The 20,073-nt window shown below is 41.5% G+C and overlaps 2 protein-coding genes across 3 annotated transcripts in view; one reads left to right on the plus strand and one right to left on the minus strand.

Moving 5' to 3' along the window:
- Window positions 1-1,049: 1,049 nt before the first annotated feature.
- On the minus strand, window positions 1,050-12,919 carry MZT1 (mitotic spindle organizing protein 1). The gene is made up of 4 exons (XM_039500209.1): window positions 12,731-12,919; window positions 6,251-6,396; window positions 4,708-4,824; window positions 1,050-3,040 (listed from the first exon to the last, which is right to left on the minus strand). Exons 1-3 carry the CDS (start codon window positions 12,777-12,779, stop codon window positions 4,801-4,803), a joined length of 219 nt encoding a protein of 72 aa, XP_039356143.1. The 5' UTR covers window positions 12,780-12,919; the 3' UTR covers window positions 1,050-3,040; window positions 4,708-4,800.
- The window catches only part of BORA (BORA aurora kinase A activator), a 47,382-nt gene continuing 40,154 nt past the window's right edge, over window positions 12,846-20,073 (plus strand). For both annotated transcript variants that reach the window (XM_039500207.1, XM_039500208.1), the window contains exons 1-2: window positions 12,846-13,446; window positions 19,235-19,405. In XM_039500207.1, the coding sequence (XP_039356141.1) occupies window positions 19,250-19,405 (156 nt within the window). In that variant the 5' untranslated portion in view covers window positions 12,846-13,446; window positions 19,235-19,249. The remainder of the gene's footprint in view (window positions 13,447-19,234; window positions 19,406-20,073) is intronic.

Here is a 20,073-nt window from a genome sequence, read left to right on the forward strand (position 1 = left end):
CTGCATCCCTTTCCCTTTATTGTCTATGATAACTTTGCTAGTTGTCCAGTCATATGTTATTGAAGCAAAGTAGGCATTGAACAGCTCTGCCTTCCTATCATCCTCCATTACCAGCTCACTTTCCCCACTGAGCAGTGGACCCACAGTAGCCCTAATCTTTCTTTTTTTTTCTGATATTTTTGAACCCCTTCGTGTTGTCTCTAACATTCCTTGCCAGCTGCAACTCATTCTTTGCCTTGGCTTTCCTGATTATGTCCTTACATGCTCACACCATTCCCAGGTATACTTCCTTGGTGACATGCCCTTCCTTCCATTCCCAAAGTCGATCAATTTAAAGCAAGGTTTAGTCTTCTGCGGGATTTAAAGCAAGGTAATACAAATCTTTAATTTAAACCTTTTGATTAAAAAAAACCCATTTAAATTAGGTTGAGGTATTGTAAAACTATTTTGAAAATTTGTGCTCCTATAATTGTAAATTTATAATTAACTAAATTATAATTTCTGATTTTTGAATGCTGCTCCTGGTAGGCATTTTAATAGAATTTTACAAAATTGCTGTGGGCAAAAAGAAAATATTGAAAAGTAAGGCCCTGCTCCTCCAAACACTTAAGAAGGTGTGTAACTCCACTCTCATTAACAGTCCCATTAACCTCAATGGTACTATTTGTTTAAAGTTCAGTATGTGCACAATTGTTTGCGGCATCAGAGGCTAAAATTGTATTTTTATTAAAAGCTTTTCTCTAGTGGCATAAAATTGTATTCACTTGAAACAAAATTGATTTGGTGCTAACAATAAAAGTTGTTTAGACTTTTAAAACATTAACCAGGTTATTCTGAATTTTATTAAACACATTGACCAACATTTCAAAAATAGGAGCCTAAACTCTTGAACATATATTTGGGGAGTTAACATTTGAATTTTCAAAAGCACCAAGGTAGTTTAGAATCACAGACAGAGAAGCCTCCTTGAAACACTTCTTCTGGACCTGTGAGAGTTCAATATATTGGATTTATGCTGCGATGCTAGTGAGGCCATGGACTTTCCCCCCCCCCCCCCCCAACACAGATGAGGACCTCAACTGTGAAATTGCTCCAAAGAAAAAAATCTCTATCTAAAATCTGAAATTCTACTAATAATTAGGAAACTAAAGAAACAAATACAAAACATTGACTTTAGCAAGCTAAGACTAAAGTGAGAAATACTAAATTAACAATGTATAAATTAAAAACTATTTATTTTAAAATTAAAATTGTGATATTTTGGCTTTTTTTAAAAAATCATGATTTTTATCTACCCTGGTTTCCTGACAGTGGAGTTGGTATAGGTCCATCGAACAGAGAGCACTGAGGAGAATGAATGTATATGGGGGCTACACAGTGTATTCTGTAATGGTTGATTGCATTTCAGCAAGGGGAGAGTCAGGGACCTACCAAATACACAGTCCATTAGGGCCAATTTCAAAGCCATAGGATTTGAAAATGTTTAAATCTGAAATTTCAGTGTTGTAACCATGGGGGTCCCGACCCAAAAAGGGATGGTGCGGGGAAAGGTGGCAAACCTGTGGGGGGGAGGGTGTCAGGGGATTGTCACCCTCACTTCTGTGCTCCCTTCAGAGCTGGACTGTCCCTCCCCTGCCCAGTGAGAGCTAGGTGCCCCATTTGCTGGGGCGCTCCCAGCAGCATAGGGAAGATCCTAGTCTGAATAACTGGAGTGAGTGCTACCTCATAAATATGGTCCTTAATGCCTACAAAGTGCTTTGGAAAATGTAAAACACTAAGTATAATTAATATTATTGTTCAACTCTGCTTAGAGAAAAGCATTTGTAGATGTAAAATTAAAAATGCACTGCTCATATTGACATTTTGAACATCTATTGTATAATAGTATCTTCAAACAAACATTTTGAAAAGTGCTTAGGGTCTCTCAGTGACAATAACGCCAAACTCTCAAAAAGCAGAAAATGTAAAGTTCTGTTCACAACCACGGACCTAAAAGCACATGGTCCACTGCCCTACAAATCTGCTTTACTCAACTATAGTCACCAAAGGCATACCCAGACAGCCCTAAATGTGGCCTTTGATGCAAGTATCCAAAGGGAATGAAGCCACAGATGGACCTCAGCAATGGTTGGCACTTCCCTAAAGCTTTTGCTGGAGGAAGTGAGGCTGCCCCTAGGTAGTGCCACTATATCCCACTCTTTGCAAATGGAACAATAATCAGCATGTCTTCAGGCAAGATGGCCCCTCCCCGGGATCTATGGTTAGGAAACTAGACAGGAAAACGCAAAGAGATGGGCAAATCAACATTATCAGCATGCTCGTCAATCTTTTGTCATTTTTGCTATACTGTTGTAAACTGATTTGACACCACTCAATTCCGCAAACTAGTTAACTTAATTTTCTGTGCCCCTTTCCGCCCCCAATAGTCAACTGTGCATTGTATTTTATTTTTAAATTTTCTTCTTGCCACTCATCACCAAAAAACATTACAAAAAACCCAAGACACTGTAAAAATATGAAAAACTGTGTTTTGAAAGTACAATTTTACCTTGGGAACCGAAAATACTTTAAACAGTTTGAACATGTTCACATTTAAAATTTTCGTTTTTCTCCCCCCCCCACAAATATTCAAGTCAGAAAAGCACTAATTAATTAAAATGAACTTTGTGTGTCAACTTTCACTATGGTGCCACTAATGTACCATGATACTTAGCATACATCACTAGAGTTATATTTCCCAGGTTTGATACTAAATATGTAAAACAGCAAACCAAAAAGATCACGTTACCAGGTAACAAAATAAACATAAAACAATGCAAATCACTTAAAATGAATTCATATTTTACATATTGTCTATAATAGGGAAGTCAACCATTAGGCCTGCTTGATGCATTTCTGTGGTCCTCATGTCCTACTCAGATAATAACAGAATCTAAGATTCCATTTTAAAAAAACAAAAGGTTTTTCTGTCTCCAGGCTGCAAAGATAGTTTTCCAAATGTAAGTCAATATAGTGTTATCTTCTTGAGTCTGCAGACAACCTGAAACAATAAATCAGAAGTGTGATCTCTGCTTCCTATTAATCTGTATTGGAGTGACTTTAAACCAGTGGCGGGCAACCTGCGACCCACATGAGGCCCATCACTACTTTAAACCCAGTAATGGCATCTATTCATGAGCACTAATTATTTCAATAGATAAAATGGGGAAGGGGCGGGAATTATTGAAGTGGAGACAGAGAGAAACAGGAAGAAGGAAGGAAATGAAGAAAGGAGGATAGAGACAGAAACAAAGGGGAGAAATAGCAATTCTCCTGAATGTGAGTCTATTTTCCCTTTGAGTGATAATGAACACTAAAATGAAAACAAAAAATGTAGTTACTGTATATTCTACCATTGATTCCTATGCAAACTTTTTAAGACATCAGCAGCAAAGAGCCCTGTGGCACCTCATAGACTTAACAGACATTTTGGAGCATGAGCTTTCGTGGGTGAATATCCACTTCTTCGGATGCATGTAGGGCAGGTTTCCAAGGGCAGGTATGTATGTGTGTGCATACATATACATACATACATATATATATGCGCAAGCAAGAAGCAGGTTAGAGATAACAAGGTTAGTTCAATCAGGGATGATAATATATATCTGCCCCTGGAAATTTCCACTACATGCATCTGACTAAGTGGGTATTCACCCACGAAAGCTCATGCTCCAAAACGTCTGTTAGTCTATAAGGTATCACAGGACTCTTTGCTGCTTTTACAGATCCAGACTAACACGGCTACCCCTCTGATACTTTTTAGACATCAGTGGATATTCCACTGTCAATTGAGGGGAGTAAATAGTCTTATACCCAAACTCACTAACAATAATTAAAAATGGAATTTGGCTCTTTCCTAATTAGTTTGACATCTCTGGTCTATCCTTTGACTAGGACAAAGATAGCAAATATTCCATTAGAATTTTTGTGATCTGTAATGGACAGGATATAAACCTAATTAAAGCACCACTGAAGTCAATAGGATAGTCCATATAATGCATAAAAGATGTACTATGGAATTCAAGTATATATACATCTGTATGTACGGTAACTGCTTGCAGACTTAGGTTAGCTTGTTAGAAAAGTCTTTTTTTTTTTAAATAAGCATTATTTAGTTCTGAAAAAAAACCCTATCAAAATGATAAGCTTAGTTTTGAAATCTTAAGCTTGTTTTTTAAGAAGCAAGCAAACTCTCACTATTTTCCCCTGCTCTCTGATTAAAAACAAAACCTAGAATGGATTTAAATGATAGCTTGTACATAAAAGATTGCATCTGAAGTTGAATGCCAAGAAAATAAACTAATCAATCATTAATACATGAACTGTCCAAAATTAAGAGTTTATAATAAAACTCTCAACAAGTTATATCTACAATATCAGAGGGATTAAGTTTCACTAAACTTTTAGGTAGATTCAGTGAATGTGCAATATTTGACAGACTGTTTATAAAACTAAAGCTCAGATTTATAAGGAATACATATAATAATCATGCTATTTCCAAAGTACTACAGTCTATAAAAAAAAAAAGGAAAAAAGTAAGCAATGAATAATTATTAGATAATTCCATCAATATGCCTTTTTTCATTTTTCTATAAAGCTTTACACTTTTACATCTCAGCCTTTTCATTTTAAAGAAGATTACATAAATGTTTGGAAACTTGAACATACAGTAACTTCATTCTATATTTCTGAATAGCAGCCAGTCTTCAAACTCTTTGCTAGCTCGACATTTATCTCAGCAAGATATCTTCTCCCATGAAGTCAACTTGTCATATTTTCAGCAGCCTAGAAAGAGAAGTACAATTCATTATAATGAACCCACTGAAAATAAACACTGTGGAGATATAGATCAGCTATAACACTTATGGTCATTTCTTGCAACTACTTTTATTTGGTCAACAATGTTTAAATAGTTTACAGATCATAAATCATGTGATATGTAATCTTAATATGCTGCTTAAATGGCTCTTTCATGGATTATTTTCATTTTCACAATATTTTTGACTCCCACTATTCTTCCTTTATTAATTTAGCCATCACTTGACAAAATTTGACACAGGAAAGCCAAGTGTATAATTCTAACAAGGAGCTGTACCTGGTCTTTTCGCACTGACTCATGCAGGTGGTGTTCAGATTAGGGCATGTTTTACTACAGACCCACACATAGTCATGCGGTCGCACCTACTTGTTAAACTGTAAACCAAAACAAACAAAAAAATGTGTGAAATGTATATGAATCCTTATTCTTGTCCTTTCCATATTTTTATTATATAATATGAAATACATAATGGTGTAGCATAAACATTTTATCTGCATGAATTTGGGACACTGGCATAATTCATAAGTAACACTACAGTGAGTTATACAGATCATTTTAATAGTAGTAGTAATAGTAACAGCAGCAGTAGTAGTAAATATTTATATAATGGTACCACTGGATGTTGGATAAACACAGAAGAGATAACCTTGCCCTGAAAGGCTCTACAGACAAAAGGCAGAGAATGCGGATATGACATACAAGAAAGTTAACGTGGGGAAGAACTGATACTGCCTTCTACATAAATGTAGACGAATACATGTAACTGAGATCATTATTTTTTAAATTGGGATTCAAAGAAGAGAGAAAGATTACTAAAGCAGCTAGCGTGTGTAGGGCTCAATTATGAAGAGCCTTAAAGGTAAAAAACAAGGAGCCTATATTTGATATAGAGGTGAATGGGAATTGAAGCCTAAATGTGGATCTGTTGATAAAATTTGAAAATCTGATGAGCAAATGGTTAGAGAATCCAATCTCTGGCTCTACATTATTTATAGCTTTGCAAAATTATCATGAAAGTGAAACCTGTTCACTCAAAGAACAAAAAGGCCCAGTTGCCCATTTTTTACCATTGTGATTGATGATAAAGAAAGTTAGTAATTTTATTGGTCCATCAAAACATGTCACTCATTCAAAGTAAGGGGGGAAAAAACAAGTAAAAATTTGTAAGGTTTGCTATCTGCAGAGTCTATGCTTTGGACCAAATCCTATTAGCAATACAGGATGAAGGCGACAGGATTTGTTTCCTAAGATGATTATTTTTATTTAATTTAAAATGCAAGGCAAAGGTACAATTTCATATAAAAGGCTAAAAGTGCAGTAATTTGAATTCTGATTTGCTTTAATTAAAAAACAGAAACAAAAACTCTGCCTGCTTTTCATAAACTGCCTTACCTTTAGCGCTTCTGTAGCCTTGCGTAGCTCTTTAATTACTGAGGATAAGGCCTCTGGATTTATACCTTGCTCACACAACCGCACACAAATAGACAGAGTTTCCATATCCAAACCAGTGTTTAATATCCTTGAAATCTCAAGCAGAACTGCAACAATTTTTAAAAATTAAAATTAGTTTTTGTTAAAGTTTAAATGAGATTACTGACATTTCTCTTTAAAATAATTTATTTCTTAAGGGTGGGATTTTCAAAAGCTGAACCTCTGTGGATGGGGACAATGGAAACACTACCTATCTACCCCCCCAGTTTGAACCCCACCTATAACATTCATAATCCCTTCCCCATGTGAGTCAGAAGTCCCAGACTCCAAACTCAGATCCACATTTACATTCTCTACTCTAGTGTCTCCCATTCACTGAACCAGGATATTACTTGTTTACTGTTGTGATAGGAAGAATAGTCAACATGCCTATAGAATGTAGTAAGCTTTCATTTGTAGACAGTGATTTAAAAAAATTCTAAAATTGTAACGATAATTCAAATCTTTGCCCATTAAATGGAAGGTAGGAAAGAAAACAGGAGCAGTTTTAATTAATGATTACAATATTATAATAGCAGCAAAGAGTCCTGTGGCACCTTATAGACTAACAGAAGTATTGGAGCATGAGCTAATTATAATATTGTTTTGTATTACTGCATATTTAATTATCAATTTTACTCAATATTAAAGTTTTGTCTGACAATACAGATATAAATATTAACTTTTATTTGCTCTCAAAAGCAAATATTAACTTAAGCTTTTAAAAAGTGTTCAAAGCTAGTGGCTCTCAACCTTTCCAGACTACTGTACCCCTTTCAGGAGTCTGATTTGTCTTGCTTATTGCCAAGTTTCACCTCACTTAAAAACTACTTGCTTACAAAATCAGACACAAAAATATGAAAGTGTCACAGCACACTATTACTGGAAAATTGCTTACTTTCTCATTTTTACCATATAATGATAAAATAAATCAATTGGAATATAAATATTGTACTTACATTTCAGTATATAGTATATAGCAGTGTTTCCCAAACTTGGGACACTGCTTGTGTAGGGAAATCCCCTGGCGGGCCGGGCCGGTTTGTTTATCTTCCCGGTCCACAGGTTCGGCTGATCACGGCACCCACTGACCGCTCCAGGCAAATGGGGGCTGCGGGAAGCAGCGCAGGCTGAGGGATGTGCTGGCTGCCGCTTCCAGCAGCTCCCATTGGCTTGGAGCAGCGAACCGCAGCCAGTGGGTGTCGCGATCGGCCGAACCTGCGGATGAGGAAGGTAAACAAACCAGCCCGGCCTGCCAGGGGCTTTCCCTACACAAGTGGCGCCCCAAGTTTGGGAAATACTGGTATATAGAACAGTATAAACAAGTCATTGTCTGTATGAACTTTTAGTTTGTACTGACTTCGCTAGTCTTTTTATGTAGCCTGTTGTAAAACTAGGCAAATATCTAGATGAGTTGACTAGAAACATCTCTATGCATTCCCTAGGGTACGTGTACCCTGGGTTGAGAACCACTGTCCTAGGCCCTCACTCCTACATCTATACTTGGTTCCCCCTTTGACAATGCCAATGCCATGTGTTACAAAAATGGCCATCACTTGATTCAGTGACTCAAGATATTTCTTCTAATTTTTACTGGCTAGTTTTCCCCAGCATCATTACCCTTTTGCCTTACATTCTTCCCATCTACTAACAATCACTGAACTGCCCATTCCACTACAAGCATCTTCATCCAAGCATGTCTGTGATGAAATGGCATCCTCTGACTAGATACTACTCCCTTTTGAATCTTATGAAAAGCTTTCACTATTCTAGAGCAGTACAAGGTTCAGTCTTCAGCAAGATTCCCTGACAACAGTGATTTATATTAAGAAATATTACTTATAATGTTTCTATAATCGCAAAGAAACAAAGCTTTCCAAAATTTGAAATAGAAATGCTACTTCATTCCTTCCACCATTACACTAGGACAACAGATGGCTGTTTGGATACCTAATGCACAAATACTGACAAGATATATAGTTCACAAATACTAAAAATGTTTTATAGCAGTATCAATTTATGGTATACTGAAGTATAGCTTTAAAAAAAATAAGATCACCCACACATATAGGCCAGGCCAAGATGTTCAAAAATGAGTGCCTAAAATTAGGAATCTATGTCCATAACTAGGCACGTAGGTAAGTGGCCTAAATTTCAGAAGTGCTAAGAACCCAGAAGAGCCCAAAGAAGTCAGTGGGAGCTGCCAAGTGTCCAGTACTTTTGGAATGTGAGTTCTATTGATATGTTCTCCCTGCTTAACTAAAGGTGGCTGTAATTCTCTCATAATGACCTTGAAAATACTGCAATTATATAAACACAGCATATTTTGAAATCAGAACACTACATTTAACTTTTTTAATGAGCTTTTAGTATATATTTCCTGGGCATACAAATTTCTGATTACTTTGTTCTGAATTCTCCCCCCCCCCCAATGGAAAAGTAGTGTTTGATAATTTGAGACAGAGAATTGCACAGCTTTTCAGTGACTAATTTCAGCTCCTAGTCTCTGCAGAATTTCTCTTTTATTAGTACTTGGTAATGGTGTTTTATGGAAAGATATCTTACATTCCAGCCTAAGATTAGTTCAGGGGTCAGCAACCTCTGACATGCGGCTCGGGCCGGACCATGGAACATTGGGCCGCCACTCCCAGGACCTAGCACCCCACGCCGGCAGCTCCACCAGCGCAGCTGTATCACGCCCAGCCTTGCCCCCGTCCCTTCCACACAGCTGTTAGCATCTCCTGTCTGGGGGTGACAGGAGATGCTAACAGTTAATCACAAGAGCACAATGAGAGACAGCTGCCGGTGAGCCTGGTGCCCGCCCCAGTGGGCGGGGCTGGAGGCAGTACAGCCGTGTCGGAGGAGCTGCTGGTGCGGGGCGCTGGCTCCTGGGAACAGTGCTCCCACGTTCTGCTCCTTTCGTTGCTGTGGTTCCCAGGAGAGCCCTGCGGTTCTGTGGATACTGATATATATCTGCATCTGCGGGTATAAATTTGTATCCATGCAGGGCTATACATATAGTAGCAGAGTTAAGGATGTTTGTAGAGCCTTAATTATGCATTTCCTCACTTTCAATTTTTCTTTTAATAAATTAAGAATATTTTACTAATTTTAAAAGTAATGTGCATTCAACACAAAACTAGTTAAATTTAAGCACACTTAATTCTTTATAACGTGAAGACTAAAGAGGACAAAATAATGCCAACTGTGACCATTAAAGTTTGACAGTCTGTTGTCCATTCATAAATGGGAATGCAAAAAGAATTATATGTCCTCTGTGACGAAGTGGGAATGTTCTTAATGTTTTGTCTGAATACTGTGTGTGTGCCTCAATTTCCCCTATGTGTTACTCAAGTATCTAGGTGATGGTACAAGGGTGTGTGATCATTGCAGAGACCTCTAGAGGGCAGGTGTGACTGCCGTCTGGCTGCCTGGCCCAGACAATAACTGACACTGTATCATGGCAACTGATAGCCAGGGCCCATCCTCCGCAACAGCCAGCCAGAGGTGTAAGAGAACAAAGCAAGACGTGGAGACCTGGGAAAGAGACAAAGGATGGAGGAGAGGCAACTCATGGTGACTGAGGGTTGGCTACTGGAAATGAGTCAGTCTCATGTGGGATTCACATGGGAGAGCCTAAGGCTCTGGATTCCCCAAGATGGACATCACTGGGTTCTGTACTAACAAGATCTGTTCAACACCGTGTTCCAGTCAACTAATAAATCCTTCTGTTTTACCTCACTGGCTGAGTAACTTATAACTGCAAAGATGGGGTGCCTGGCCCCATTGGGAGGGGGGATGGAAGGTTTCCCCAGGTGTCCTATCCAGTGGACTCACTGTGAGGAGCTCATGCTGTGAGCAGAGGTGCTGAACGCTCAAGAGATCAGACCCAAGGAAGCACAGAAGCAAAGGAGGCTTGCTCTACTTAGACTGTGCTGTTCGGGGGCTTATTCTTTTAACCTCTTACTTCCCTGATTCTTTTTGCATGAACAGAGACCAACAATACCCGAAGTCCGAAGGTGCAAACAATCTGATGTTTATTGGGGTGAACTTTCAGCAAGCACAATTTCAGTTTCCTTCCTCAGTGTCCCCCTTCCCAGCTCTGATACCATAGAGCCTTGCCTGTGTCCCTGTTCCCGTTGCCATTCCCCCCCTTAGCAAAACATGATTCCATTTCCCTCACCCCCATTCCCTGTTCCCATCCTCCCCTTACTTCCTGATTGACTGCAGACTATATAGTAAAACTTGAGTTCTGCTTAGCTATACCTTAACCAATAATTTTACTAAAATTTAACTGACCAATCCTAACACATTATATTATATTCCACCACCTTAATTGGTTTACACCCAACAAAATAAATTATACAGCAGACAAACAAACAGTTACAGAACCAGACAGAGATTATACAGACAAACAATAGGGAAGTGGAGACTACAGTGATAGACCAATACAGAAATGAGGATTTCACATCCCAGCTATTGATAAGTGAGTTCTTTCCAGACAGGATGCTATTAAACTAAGTTTCCTTTTACATCTTCTAGGCTCTTCTCTTTATCTGGAGGTGATAAATCGGATCACCCTTTTAACAGCCCCAGATTGCCTTATTTCAATGTAACTAGTTTGAAATGTAAGGATGTAAACCTTTGCTTCCCACCTTATGGCTGCCTCTGCTGCTTAGCCAAAGGCTTAGCCTAAGAACAGGGCCTCCAACTGTCTCAGTAAAAAAGGCCCTTACACCAGCAAACAGTAATTTTAATTCTTTCTTTTATACCTCTATAACTAGCTAAGTAATAAAAATACACCTAAATTCTTAAAGTATAGCCCTTTGCAAACAGGTCTGAATATCTATATCCTAACATGTACCCTGAGGCGTGTGTCACCACCAGAGGGTATTGTCTGAACTTCATTTTTAGTGGTTCCAGAGCATTGAGCCTGTGTACGCTGTGACATCGCCAAACATTCTTATTGTAATAGTAATGAAAAAGCTTGAATTAAAGGATATATAACAGTTTTCCATTTTCACGTCAACATTTGCTCACCCCCCCCCCCCACACACACACAAAAAAATTTATAGATCTGTGGTTAAGGAAAAGAATTTCCGTGTTTCATTTGCAGTCACTGCAAACAGGATTACTGTACATGAAGGAAATCATCTTCAGTTATTTTCCTGTATCTTACTACTGACAGGGGGAAAAAAAGTAATTTTATTAGAAGTGTTAGCGTCAGTGCAACATTAAGTTCTAGTTCTACTTTGAAAAGTGACTGCAAAAAAAAAAGGGGGGGGGCATCTTCAGAGCCCACATTTATTATACCTCAATTATTTGATTACTTACCTAGATCTAGAAGAATAAATTTTCTGTTATCTCTAAAACTACAGCCTGGGAATAGAAAGTTGAATCACGTTCTGTTCCCCTTGTGAATTATCACCAAAATACACAAAGCTAATAATTGCATTTGTATAGACTTAAATGTGTATAATTTGGGCCTGATTGAAAATAAGGATGTTGCACATAAAATCCTGCAAAACTGAGTTTGAAAATAATCCTGCTGGGTAAAAAAGGAACAGAATCCAATTCACTCTCTCTTGTGCTGGCTCTGCAGGGTAGCGTAGAAAAATGTATTATTGTCAACAGCAAGCAGGCATATCTGAACACACAAAATGGAAATAGTGGAGCTAGAAAATGTCATTTTTCTTGCCAATTCTCACAACCAAACTGCTCCTGAAGGGGAGCAATCAGCAGCTGCCAATAACTGACAACTACTTACAGTTTAAAGAACAGGAGTACTTGTGGCACCTTAGAGACTAACAAATTTATTTGAGCATAAGCTTTCGTGGGCTACAGCTCACTTCATCCGATGCACAGAATGGAACACACAGACAGAAGCTATTTATACATACAGAGAACATGAAAAGGTGGGAGTAGCCATACCAACTGTAAGAGGCCAATCAATGGAGATGAGCTATCATCAGCAGGAGAAAAAAAAACTGCTGAAGGGATAATGGGGATGACCCATAGAAGGTGTGAGGATACTTAAACATGGGGAAATAGATTCAATTAGTGGAATGGGAATGTGGTTTCGCTCTTCTCTCAGCAGCGGGCCGCAGAGAGCAGAGACCACGGGGGCTGCGCTCGGCTCCCGGGCCGGCTCAGTTCACCCGCCCGCCGGCTCGTGGCGTCCCTAACGGCTGCACCGCGCCCGCGGAGCGGGGCCTCAATCGCGGGCCGATACAGCGTCCCCTCGCGCTTCGGGCGCCGCCGCCGCGGCGATAGGTGGCGCTAACAGATGCCCGGGCGACACGCGCGGCGCTGCAGGGGAGGCCGCTGGACGGTCACGCTACGGGGCCCGGGCAGCCGAACCAACCGCAACGAAACCCATAAGCGGGGCCTCCTGGCACTCACCGTCCATCGTCTCTCTCACCGCGTTTAAATTGGCTGCGCCGCTCGCCATGGCGACCGAGGAACTCAGCGCGAGACCTCTAACCCGGAAACAGACACCCGCTCCCTGGGTTCAAACATTCCCGCCCCAACAGAAAAGTCTCACCGCGCACGCGCGGCTGCCCGTCCTTGCCTGACCTCCCTCTGCCACCCTCAAGCCCCGCCCCATCCGCCGTGTTAGTTTGAATAGAGCCTGCCCGCTTAGCAACTGCAGAGGTGGGAGGAGGAGGAGCCCGTTCGAATTTGTGAAGCGAGACAGTGTTGATTGGGCCATTCGAGGGCGAAGGCGAGCCGCGATTGGCCGGGCACGAGAATCGACGCGCGGCGATTGGGCAGCCACGGGGGAAGAGGGCGTGGCAGTTAAAGAGCCTCCCGGGCTGGCGCGGACGCGTGAGGAAGCAGCCGCCAGGCCAGTGATGCAGCCGCCGGAGTGAAAGTGGCGAGGGGCCCCCGGTGCTGCTCGCCCCAGCTCAACAACGGCGGCTGAACGGATTCCCGGCGGCGGCGGTAGCTACCTTCTCCCGGGAGGCTGTGGCCGACCGAGTCCCGCTTATCGTTAACCCGGGCCCCGAGTCTGCGGGGAGCGCGGTGCCGCTGCGGGCGTTCGCGGCTCGCCGGGCGGGCCCCGCCAGGCGGCTGCTTTCACAGGGCACCGGCGACGGAGCTGAGCGGATAAGGCTGTGAGTTTCCCGCTGCGGCGGCTGCAATAGCCCGGCCTCTCCGCGCGGGGAGGGGGTTGTTGCGAGACAGAGTAGAGAGACCTTCCCTAGACTAATGGCTGGTGGTAGGCGGGAGTGTGGGCTCGATGGTCGAATGGTCCCTTCTGGCCTTAGACTCCAGGAAACTTCTTTTGCCCCAGTTCTACCCCCAAAATGACAATAAATAAGCGTGAGGAACCGGGGAGTGTGGACACCAGTGGGGTTTCGAATCCCTGTCCAGGCAAGGTCCTTCCAGGAGATCACATCCCTGGTGAATAAGAGTAAATCCCTGGTAGGAAAGTCAGCATCGCCATTGTCTTGTAGGCTGAGTAAATTTCCCCCTTCCCCCCGGCTTGTAGATATTTAGTAAATTATTCAAGCGCTTAATTAATCTTCTGTAACAGTTGGCTGTCTGAAACCTCCCCTACCCAAGTCCTGCTATATGCCTTGCTCTAATTTCCTGCTAATCCCTCCACTTTGCACTGTTCTGATTGTTTTCCTTTTTCTGAAACTCCACGCACCAAACAGGCATCTGCCTCTTTCAGATGGCTTGTGTGTTAAGAGCTGTCTTTTTGAAATTTGGTCTCTCCTTTATATCTCTGTCCTTTCTCTTGACTTTGTTCTCATTAACTCTCATTTTGATAGGTATTAAGTTTTTGCTCTTCATTTTATCTTCCTCGCACTCCCCTGTACCTCTGTGTATCTGCCTCTCATAGCTGAGCCTGGTAACTCAAATCTGAAACTACTTTTCACACCTTTTTCAACCCGACTAAACTTTAAGATGTTAGTGCTTCTTCAAAAATGATCAGGGCTGTTGATCAATCTCAGTTAACTCATGTGATTAACTCAAAAAAATTAATTGTGATTAAAAAAACTTATTGCAGTTTTAATCATACTGTTAAACAATAGACCACTCATTGAAATGTATTAAATATTTTAGATTGTTTTTCTACATTTTGGAAATATATTGATTTCAATTATGACACAATACAAAGTGTACAGTGCTCACTTTATTTGATTTTATTACAAATATTTGCACTGTAAAAATGATGAACAAAAGAAATAATAATTTTCAATTCATCTCATACAAGTACTGTAGTGCAATCCCTTTGTCCTGAAAGTGCAACTTACAAATGTAGATTTTTGTTGTTGTTATGTAACTGCACTCAAAAACAAAACAGTGTAAAACTGTAGAGCCTACAAATCCACTCTGTCCTACTTCTTGTTCAGCCAATTGCTAAGACAAACAATTTTGTTTGCATTTACAGGAGATAACACTGCCTGCTTTTTTATTTACAATGTCACCAAAAAGTGAGAATAGGTGTTCACATGGCACTTCTGTAGCTGCAAGGTGTTTACGTGTCAGATTTACTAAACATTTGTTTGCCCCTTCATGCTTTCACCACCATTCCAGAGGACATGCTTCCAGGCTGATGATGCTTGTTAAAAAAATTAATGTGTTAATTAAATTTGTGGCTCAACTCTTTGGGGGAGAATTGTATGTCTTCTCCTCTGTTTTACCCGCATTCTGCCATATATTTCATGTTATAACCATCTCAGATAAGGACCCAGCACATGTTAGTTTTAAGAACACTTTCACTGAAGATTTGACAGAACACAAAAAATGTACAAATGTGAGATTTCTAAAGATAGCTACAGCACTTGACCCAAGGTTTTAAGAATCTGAAGTGCCTTCCAAAACCTGAGAGGGATGAGGTGTGGAGAATGCTTTCAGAAGTCTTAAAAGAGAAAACTACAGAACCCGAACCACCAAAACAGAAAATCAACCTTCTACTGGTGGCATCTGAGTCAGATGATGAAAATGAACATGTCGTGTCGAACTGTATTGGATTGTTATTGAGCAGAGCTCGTCATTAGCATGGACGCAGTTTCAGGTGACGTAAACAAGAAGCAGGCAGCATTATCTCCTGCAAATGTAAACAAACTTGTTTATCTTAGCAATTGGCTGAACAAGAAGTATGACTGAGGGTATGGCTACACTTACGGTTTGCAGCGCTGGTAGTTTGCAGCGCTGGTCATCCAGCTGTGTAGGAGCAGCGCTGGTGTGTGGCCACACTCACAGCTACCAGCGCTGGTGTGTGGCCACATTTGGAGCATTTGCAGCGCTGTTGGGAGTGCTGCATTATGGGCAGCTATCCCAGCATTCAAGTGCACCAACGTGCTTTTCAAAAGAGGGGGGTGGAGGGTGGTGTACTGTGACAGGGAGCGGGGGGAAAGAGAGAGGGGATTTTTGGAGCCAACGCTGTGTGTTAGCTTCCTGGATTGGAAAAATCACAAAATGTTCATGAGCCCTTAGTCTTAATTCTAATTGCAAACAGCCTGCCTCCAACACAGACTGCCCCCTGATTCACTCACTCCCTGTGGTGTACTGTGACAGGGAGCGGGGAAGAGAGAGATTGGAAAAATCACAAAATGTTTGCAAACCCTAACAGCCTGCATCCAACACTGTTTCCCCTGCCTCTCATTTGATCGTTTACAGCCAGGTACAGATAGCTCCTGTTTGCTGTGATCAGTGTTTGTTTTTATAGATAAGCAGTTCAAACGGAGCTCCATCGGCTCCGTTCTGTTTCATTCACTCTGCCTGCCTCTCATTTGATTGTTTACAGCCAGGTACAGAACGGAGCTCCGATCGGAGCTCGTTCACAACAAAACAAAGAGAGGCTGCATAACAAAACAAAGAGAGTAATTTATAAAAGCATTCTGGGATACACCTTATTCCCTGGAGGCCAATCACAGCGCTGGTGTGTGGCCACACTTGATGACCAGCGCTGCAGCACCAGCGCTGGAATCCTTATTCCCCATGCTGAGTGAGGTATACGGCCAGCGCTGCAGCCAGGGAGTTGCAGCGCTGGAAGTGCCCTGCAGGTGTGGCCACTTACTAATTGCAGCGCTGGTGGAGGCTTTCCAGCGCTGCAAATCGCCAGTGTAGCCATACCCTGAGTGGACTTGTGGGCTCTAAAGTTTTACATTGTTTTGTTTTTGAATGCACTTTTTTTTTGGTACATAATTCTACATTTGTAAGTTCAACTTTCATGATTAAGGGTATGTCTACGCTACGGGATTATTCTGATTTTACAGAAACCGATTTTTGGAAACAGATTGTATAAAGTCGAGGGCATGTGGCCACACTATGCACATTAATTCGGCGGCGTGCGTCCATGTACCGAGGCTAGCATCGACTTCCGGAGCGTTGCACTCTGGATAGCTATCCCATAGTTCCTGCAGTCTCCCCCGCCAATTGGAATTCTGGGTTGAGATCCCAATGTCTAATGGGGCCAAAAATTTGTCGCGGGTGGTTATGGGTAAATGTCGTCAGTCAATCCTTCCTCCGTGAAACCAATGGCAGACAATCATTTCACGCCCTTTTCCCTGAATTGCCTGGGCAGACGCCATAGCGCGGCAACCATGGAGCCTGTTCAGCCTTTTTTCACTGTTACCGTATGTCTACTGGATGCTGCTAACAGACGCGGTACTGCAGTGCTACACGCAGCATCCCCTTGCCTTTGCAAATTAGCAAAGACAGTTACCAGCTCTACTGTACCATCTGCTGCTTTGCAAGTTGAAAAAGACAGTTACCAGTCATACTGTACCGTCTGCTGCTGTCATGGGTGCTCCTGGTCAGCCTTGGTGAGGTCGGTCGGGGGCGCCTGGAAAAAATGGGAATGACTCCCCAGGTCATTCTCTTTAAATTTTGTCTAATGGAAAGTCAGTCCTGCCTAGAATATCAGGCAAGCCTACTAAAGAACCAGAGAGGCAAACGGCCGCTCCGGGTCAGAGCCCCAGACATCCCGCAGAAATGATGAGCTGCATGCCATTCTAGGGGGTGCCCATGCAACAACGCCACCTGTTGCTTACCTCCTCCCCCATCCCTCCTGGGCTACCGTGGCAGTTATCCCCCCATTTGTGTGATGAAGTAATAAAGAATGCATGAAGAAACAACACTGACTTTATTGCCTCTGCAAGCAGGGGAGGGGGGAGGGCGGTTGGCTTACAGCAAAGTAGAGTGAACCACCATTCTGCACTTACTCAGCCTATAGCTGAAAATGGGAATCTGTGACAAGCACTAGGATAGAAGCACAGACAGGAATGAATCTCCATTTGTCTGTGGGCCTTTGGTTCACACTGGTAAAATACAAAATGTCCCATGATGTGTATGTTGGGGGACAGTTCTAAACGGCAGCTTAATTTTTTTATTTGCAGCAAAATTTAGAGGGGTAAGTATCTGATTGTGAGCCCTGGTAGCAAGGGGTAGGCTGGGGTAGGTGTGACTACACAGTGCTGCTGACTGGGGAGAGCAGCCTGAGGCAGAAGCCTCCAGCTGGCATGATATTCCAGGCAGGACTGAATCTCCATTAGACAAAACTTAAAGAAGAGAATGACCTGGAGTCATTCCCATTTTTGCCCAGGCGCCCCCGGCCGACCTCACCCAGGCCAGCCAGGAGCACCCATGGGATGATGATGACAGATACCAGTCCTACTGTACCATCTGCCGTCCACAAGGCAAGGGAAGGGGATGCTGCTGTGTAGCGCTGTGTCTGCCAGCAGCATCCAGTGGACATACGGTGACACTGAAAAAAGGCAAGAAACGATTTTTTCCCCTTTGCTTTCACAGAGTGGGTTGCGGGGGCTGACGACATATACCCTGAACCATCTGCGACAATGTTTTTGACCCTTCAGGCTTTGGGAGTTCAGCCAAGAATTCAAATGGTTTTTGGAGAGTGCGGGAACTGTGGGATAGCTACAGTCATCAATCGCCCCTCCCTCTGTGAGCGTCCATTTTATTCTTTGGCTTTCTGGTACGCTTGTCTCAGCTCCTTAAGTTTCACGCAGCACTGTGTTGAGTCCCTGTTGTGGCCTCTGTCCATCATAGCCTTGGAGATTTTTTCAAATGTTTTGGCATTTCGTCTATTGGAACGGAGTTCTGATAGAACAGATTCATCTCCCCATCGAGATTCAGTGTCTGCCGTATGGTCCATGGTGGAGCTCTTTTTTGATTCTGGGACTGCATGATCACCTGTGCTGATCAGCTCTCCACGCTGGGCAAACAGGAAATGAAATTCAAAAGTTTGTGGGGCTTTTCCTGTCTACCTGGCCAGTGCATCCGAGTTCAAATTGCTGTCCAGAGCGGTCACAATGGTGCGCTGTGGGATAGCTCCCGGAGGCCAATACCATCGAATTGCAGCCACACTAACCCTAATTCGAAATGGCAATACCGATTTCAGCGCTACTCCCCTCATCGGGGAGGAGAACAGATATCGATATTAAGAGCCCTTTATATCGAAGTAAAGGGCTTCGTTGTGTGGATGGGTGCAGGGTTAATTCGGTTTAACACTGCTAAATTCGAGATAAACTCGTAGTGTAGACCAGGCCAAAAAAGAGATTGCACTACAGTATTTAGGTGAATTGAAAAATAGTTCCTTTTGTTTTTTACAGTGTAAATATTTAATACAAAATTCATATAAAGTAAGCACTGTACACTTTGTATTTTGTGATTCAAATCAATATATTTGATTATATAAAAAACATCCAAAAATATTTAAATAATTGGTATTCAGTTATTGTTTAACAGCGCAATTAATTTCATGATTGATGATGATTAATTTTTTAATCGAGAGATTAATCACAATTATTTTTTAATTGCTTGACAGACCGAAAAATATGATTTCTTGTCTTTTCCTAAAACTAAGAGTGACTCAAAATGAAAAATGTTGCTTCCTAAATTGTAACTAAAAAAATTGTTTTCTTCTAGGTGCAGCTCTGTGCTATGGGAGATGCAAAAGAAACTAAAATGCAAATAACACCAAAGACTCCAGGACGGGCCACAGTCTTAAACCCCTTTGAAAGTCCAAGTGATTACTATAGTCTTCAGGAGCAGATTGTTTCCAGTCCTTCTGTTTTTAAATCAACAAAATCCTCATCAGTAAGATTTAATATCTAGAACAATGTCACAGAGGCAGTATTAATACTGCCAAATACTAATTTATCATTTCTTAAATGTGCAGATAGTCTTGCTTAAACTCTAGTAAAAACTAAGTAGCATAGTTCCTTACAACCTTCTTAATACTAAAGGAAACCTAGTGCTAAAACTCTGATGTCACTTAGCACTATGACTTTGTTTTTAAAATATTGATAACATTGTATTAACATATATACTAAATGCAAAAAACTATTTGTATGATGCTAATCAAATTCTTGAGAAAGGGAGGAATGAAGACTACTTGTTAGAGTTAGTTGTCGTCTAAATAGGTGCTCTGTCTGCAGCAATCCTTGTTCTAGGCTTGTGACACAAGCAGGTTGGATACAAAATCTTTAGAATGATGCTATTTTACATTCCTTTTTTTATTATAGCACTTCTATCATGCGAAGGTTTTGAAGTCCTGTTTAAATTGTTTATATCTATATACAGTAGAAACCTGTTCATCTGACCCTCTATTATTTGGCTCTACTTGACAACCAGTGCACACATGTCCAGAAAGGGAGCTAGCTCTCTTGTGGCTGCTAGATGGTGCTGTAGCATTGCATTTTCCCATTTTCTGGTTTATCTGGATCATTTGTCCATAAATTCCAGGACACTGGAATAAAATCAGC

This window comes from Mauremys reevesii, linkage group 1 (genome assembly GCF_016161935.1).
Source record: "Mauremys reevesii isolate NIE-2019 linkage group 1, ASM1616193v1, whole genome shotgun sequence".
NCBI classification, from domain to species: domain Eukaryota; kingdom Metazoa; phylum Chordata; order Testudines; family Geoemydidae; genus Mauremys; species Mauremys reevesii.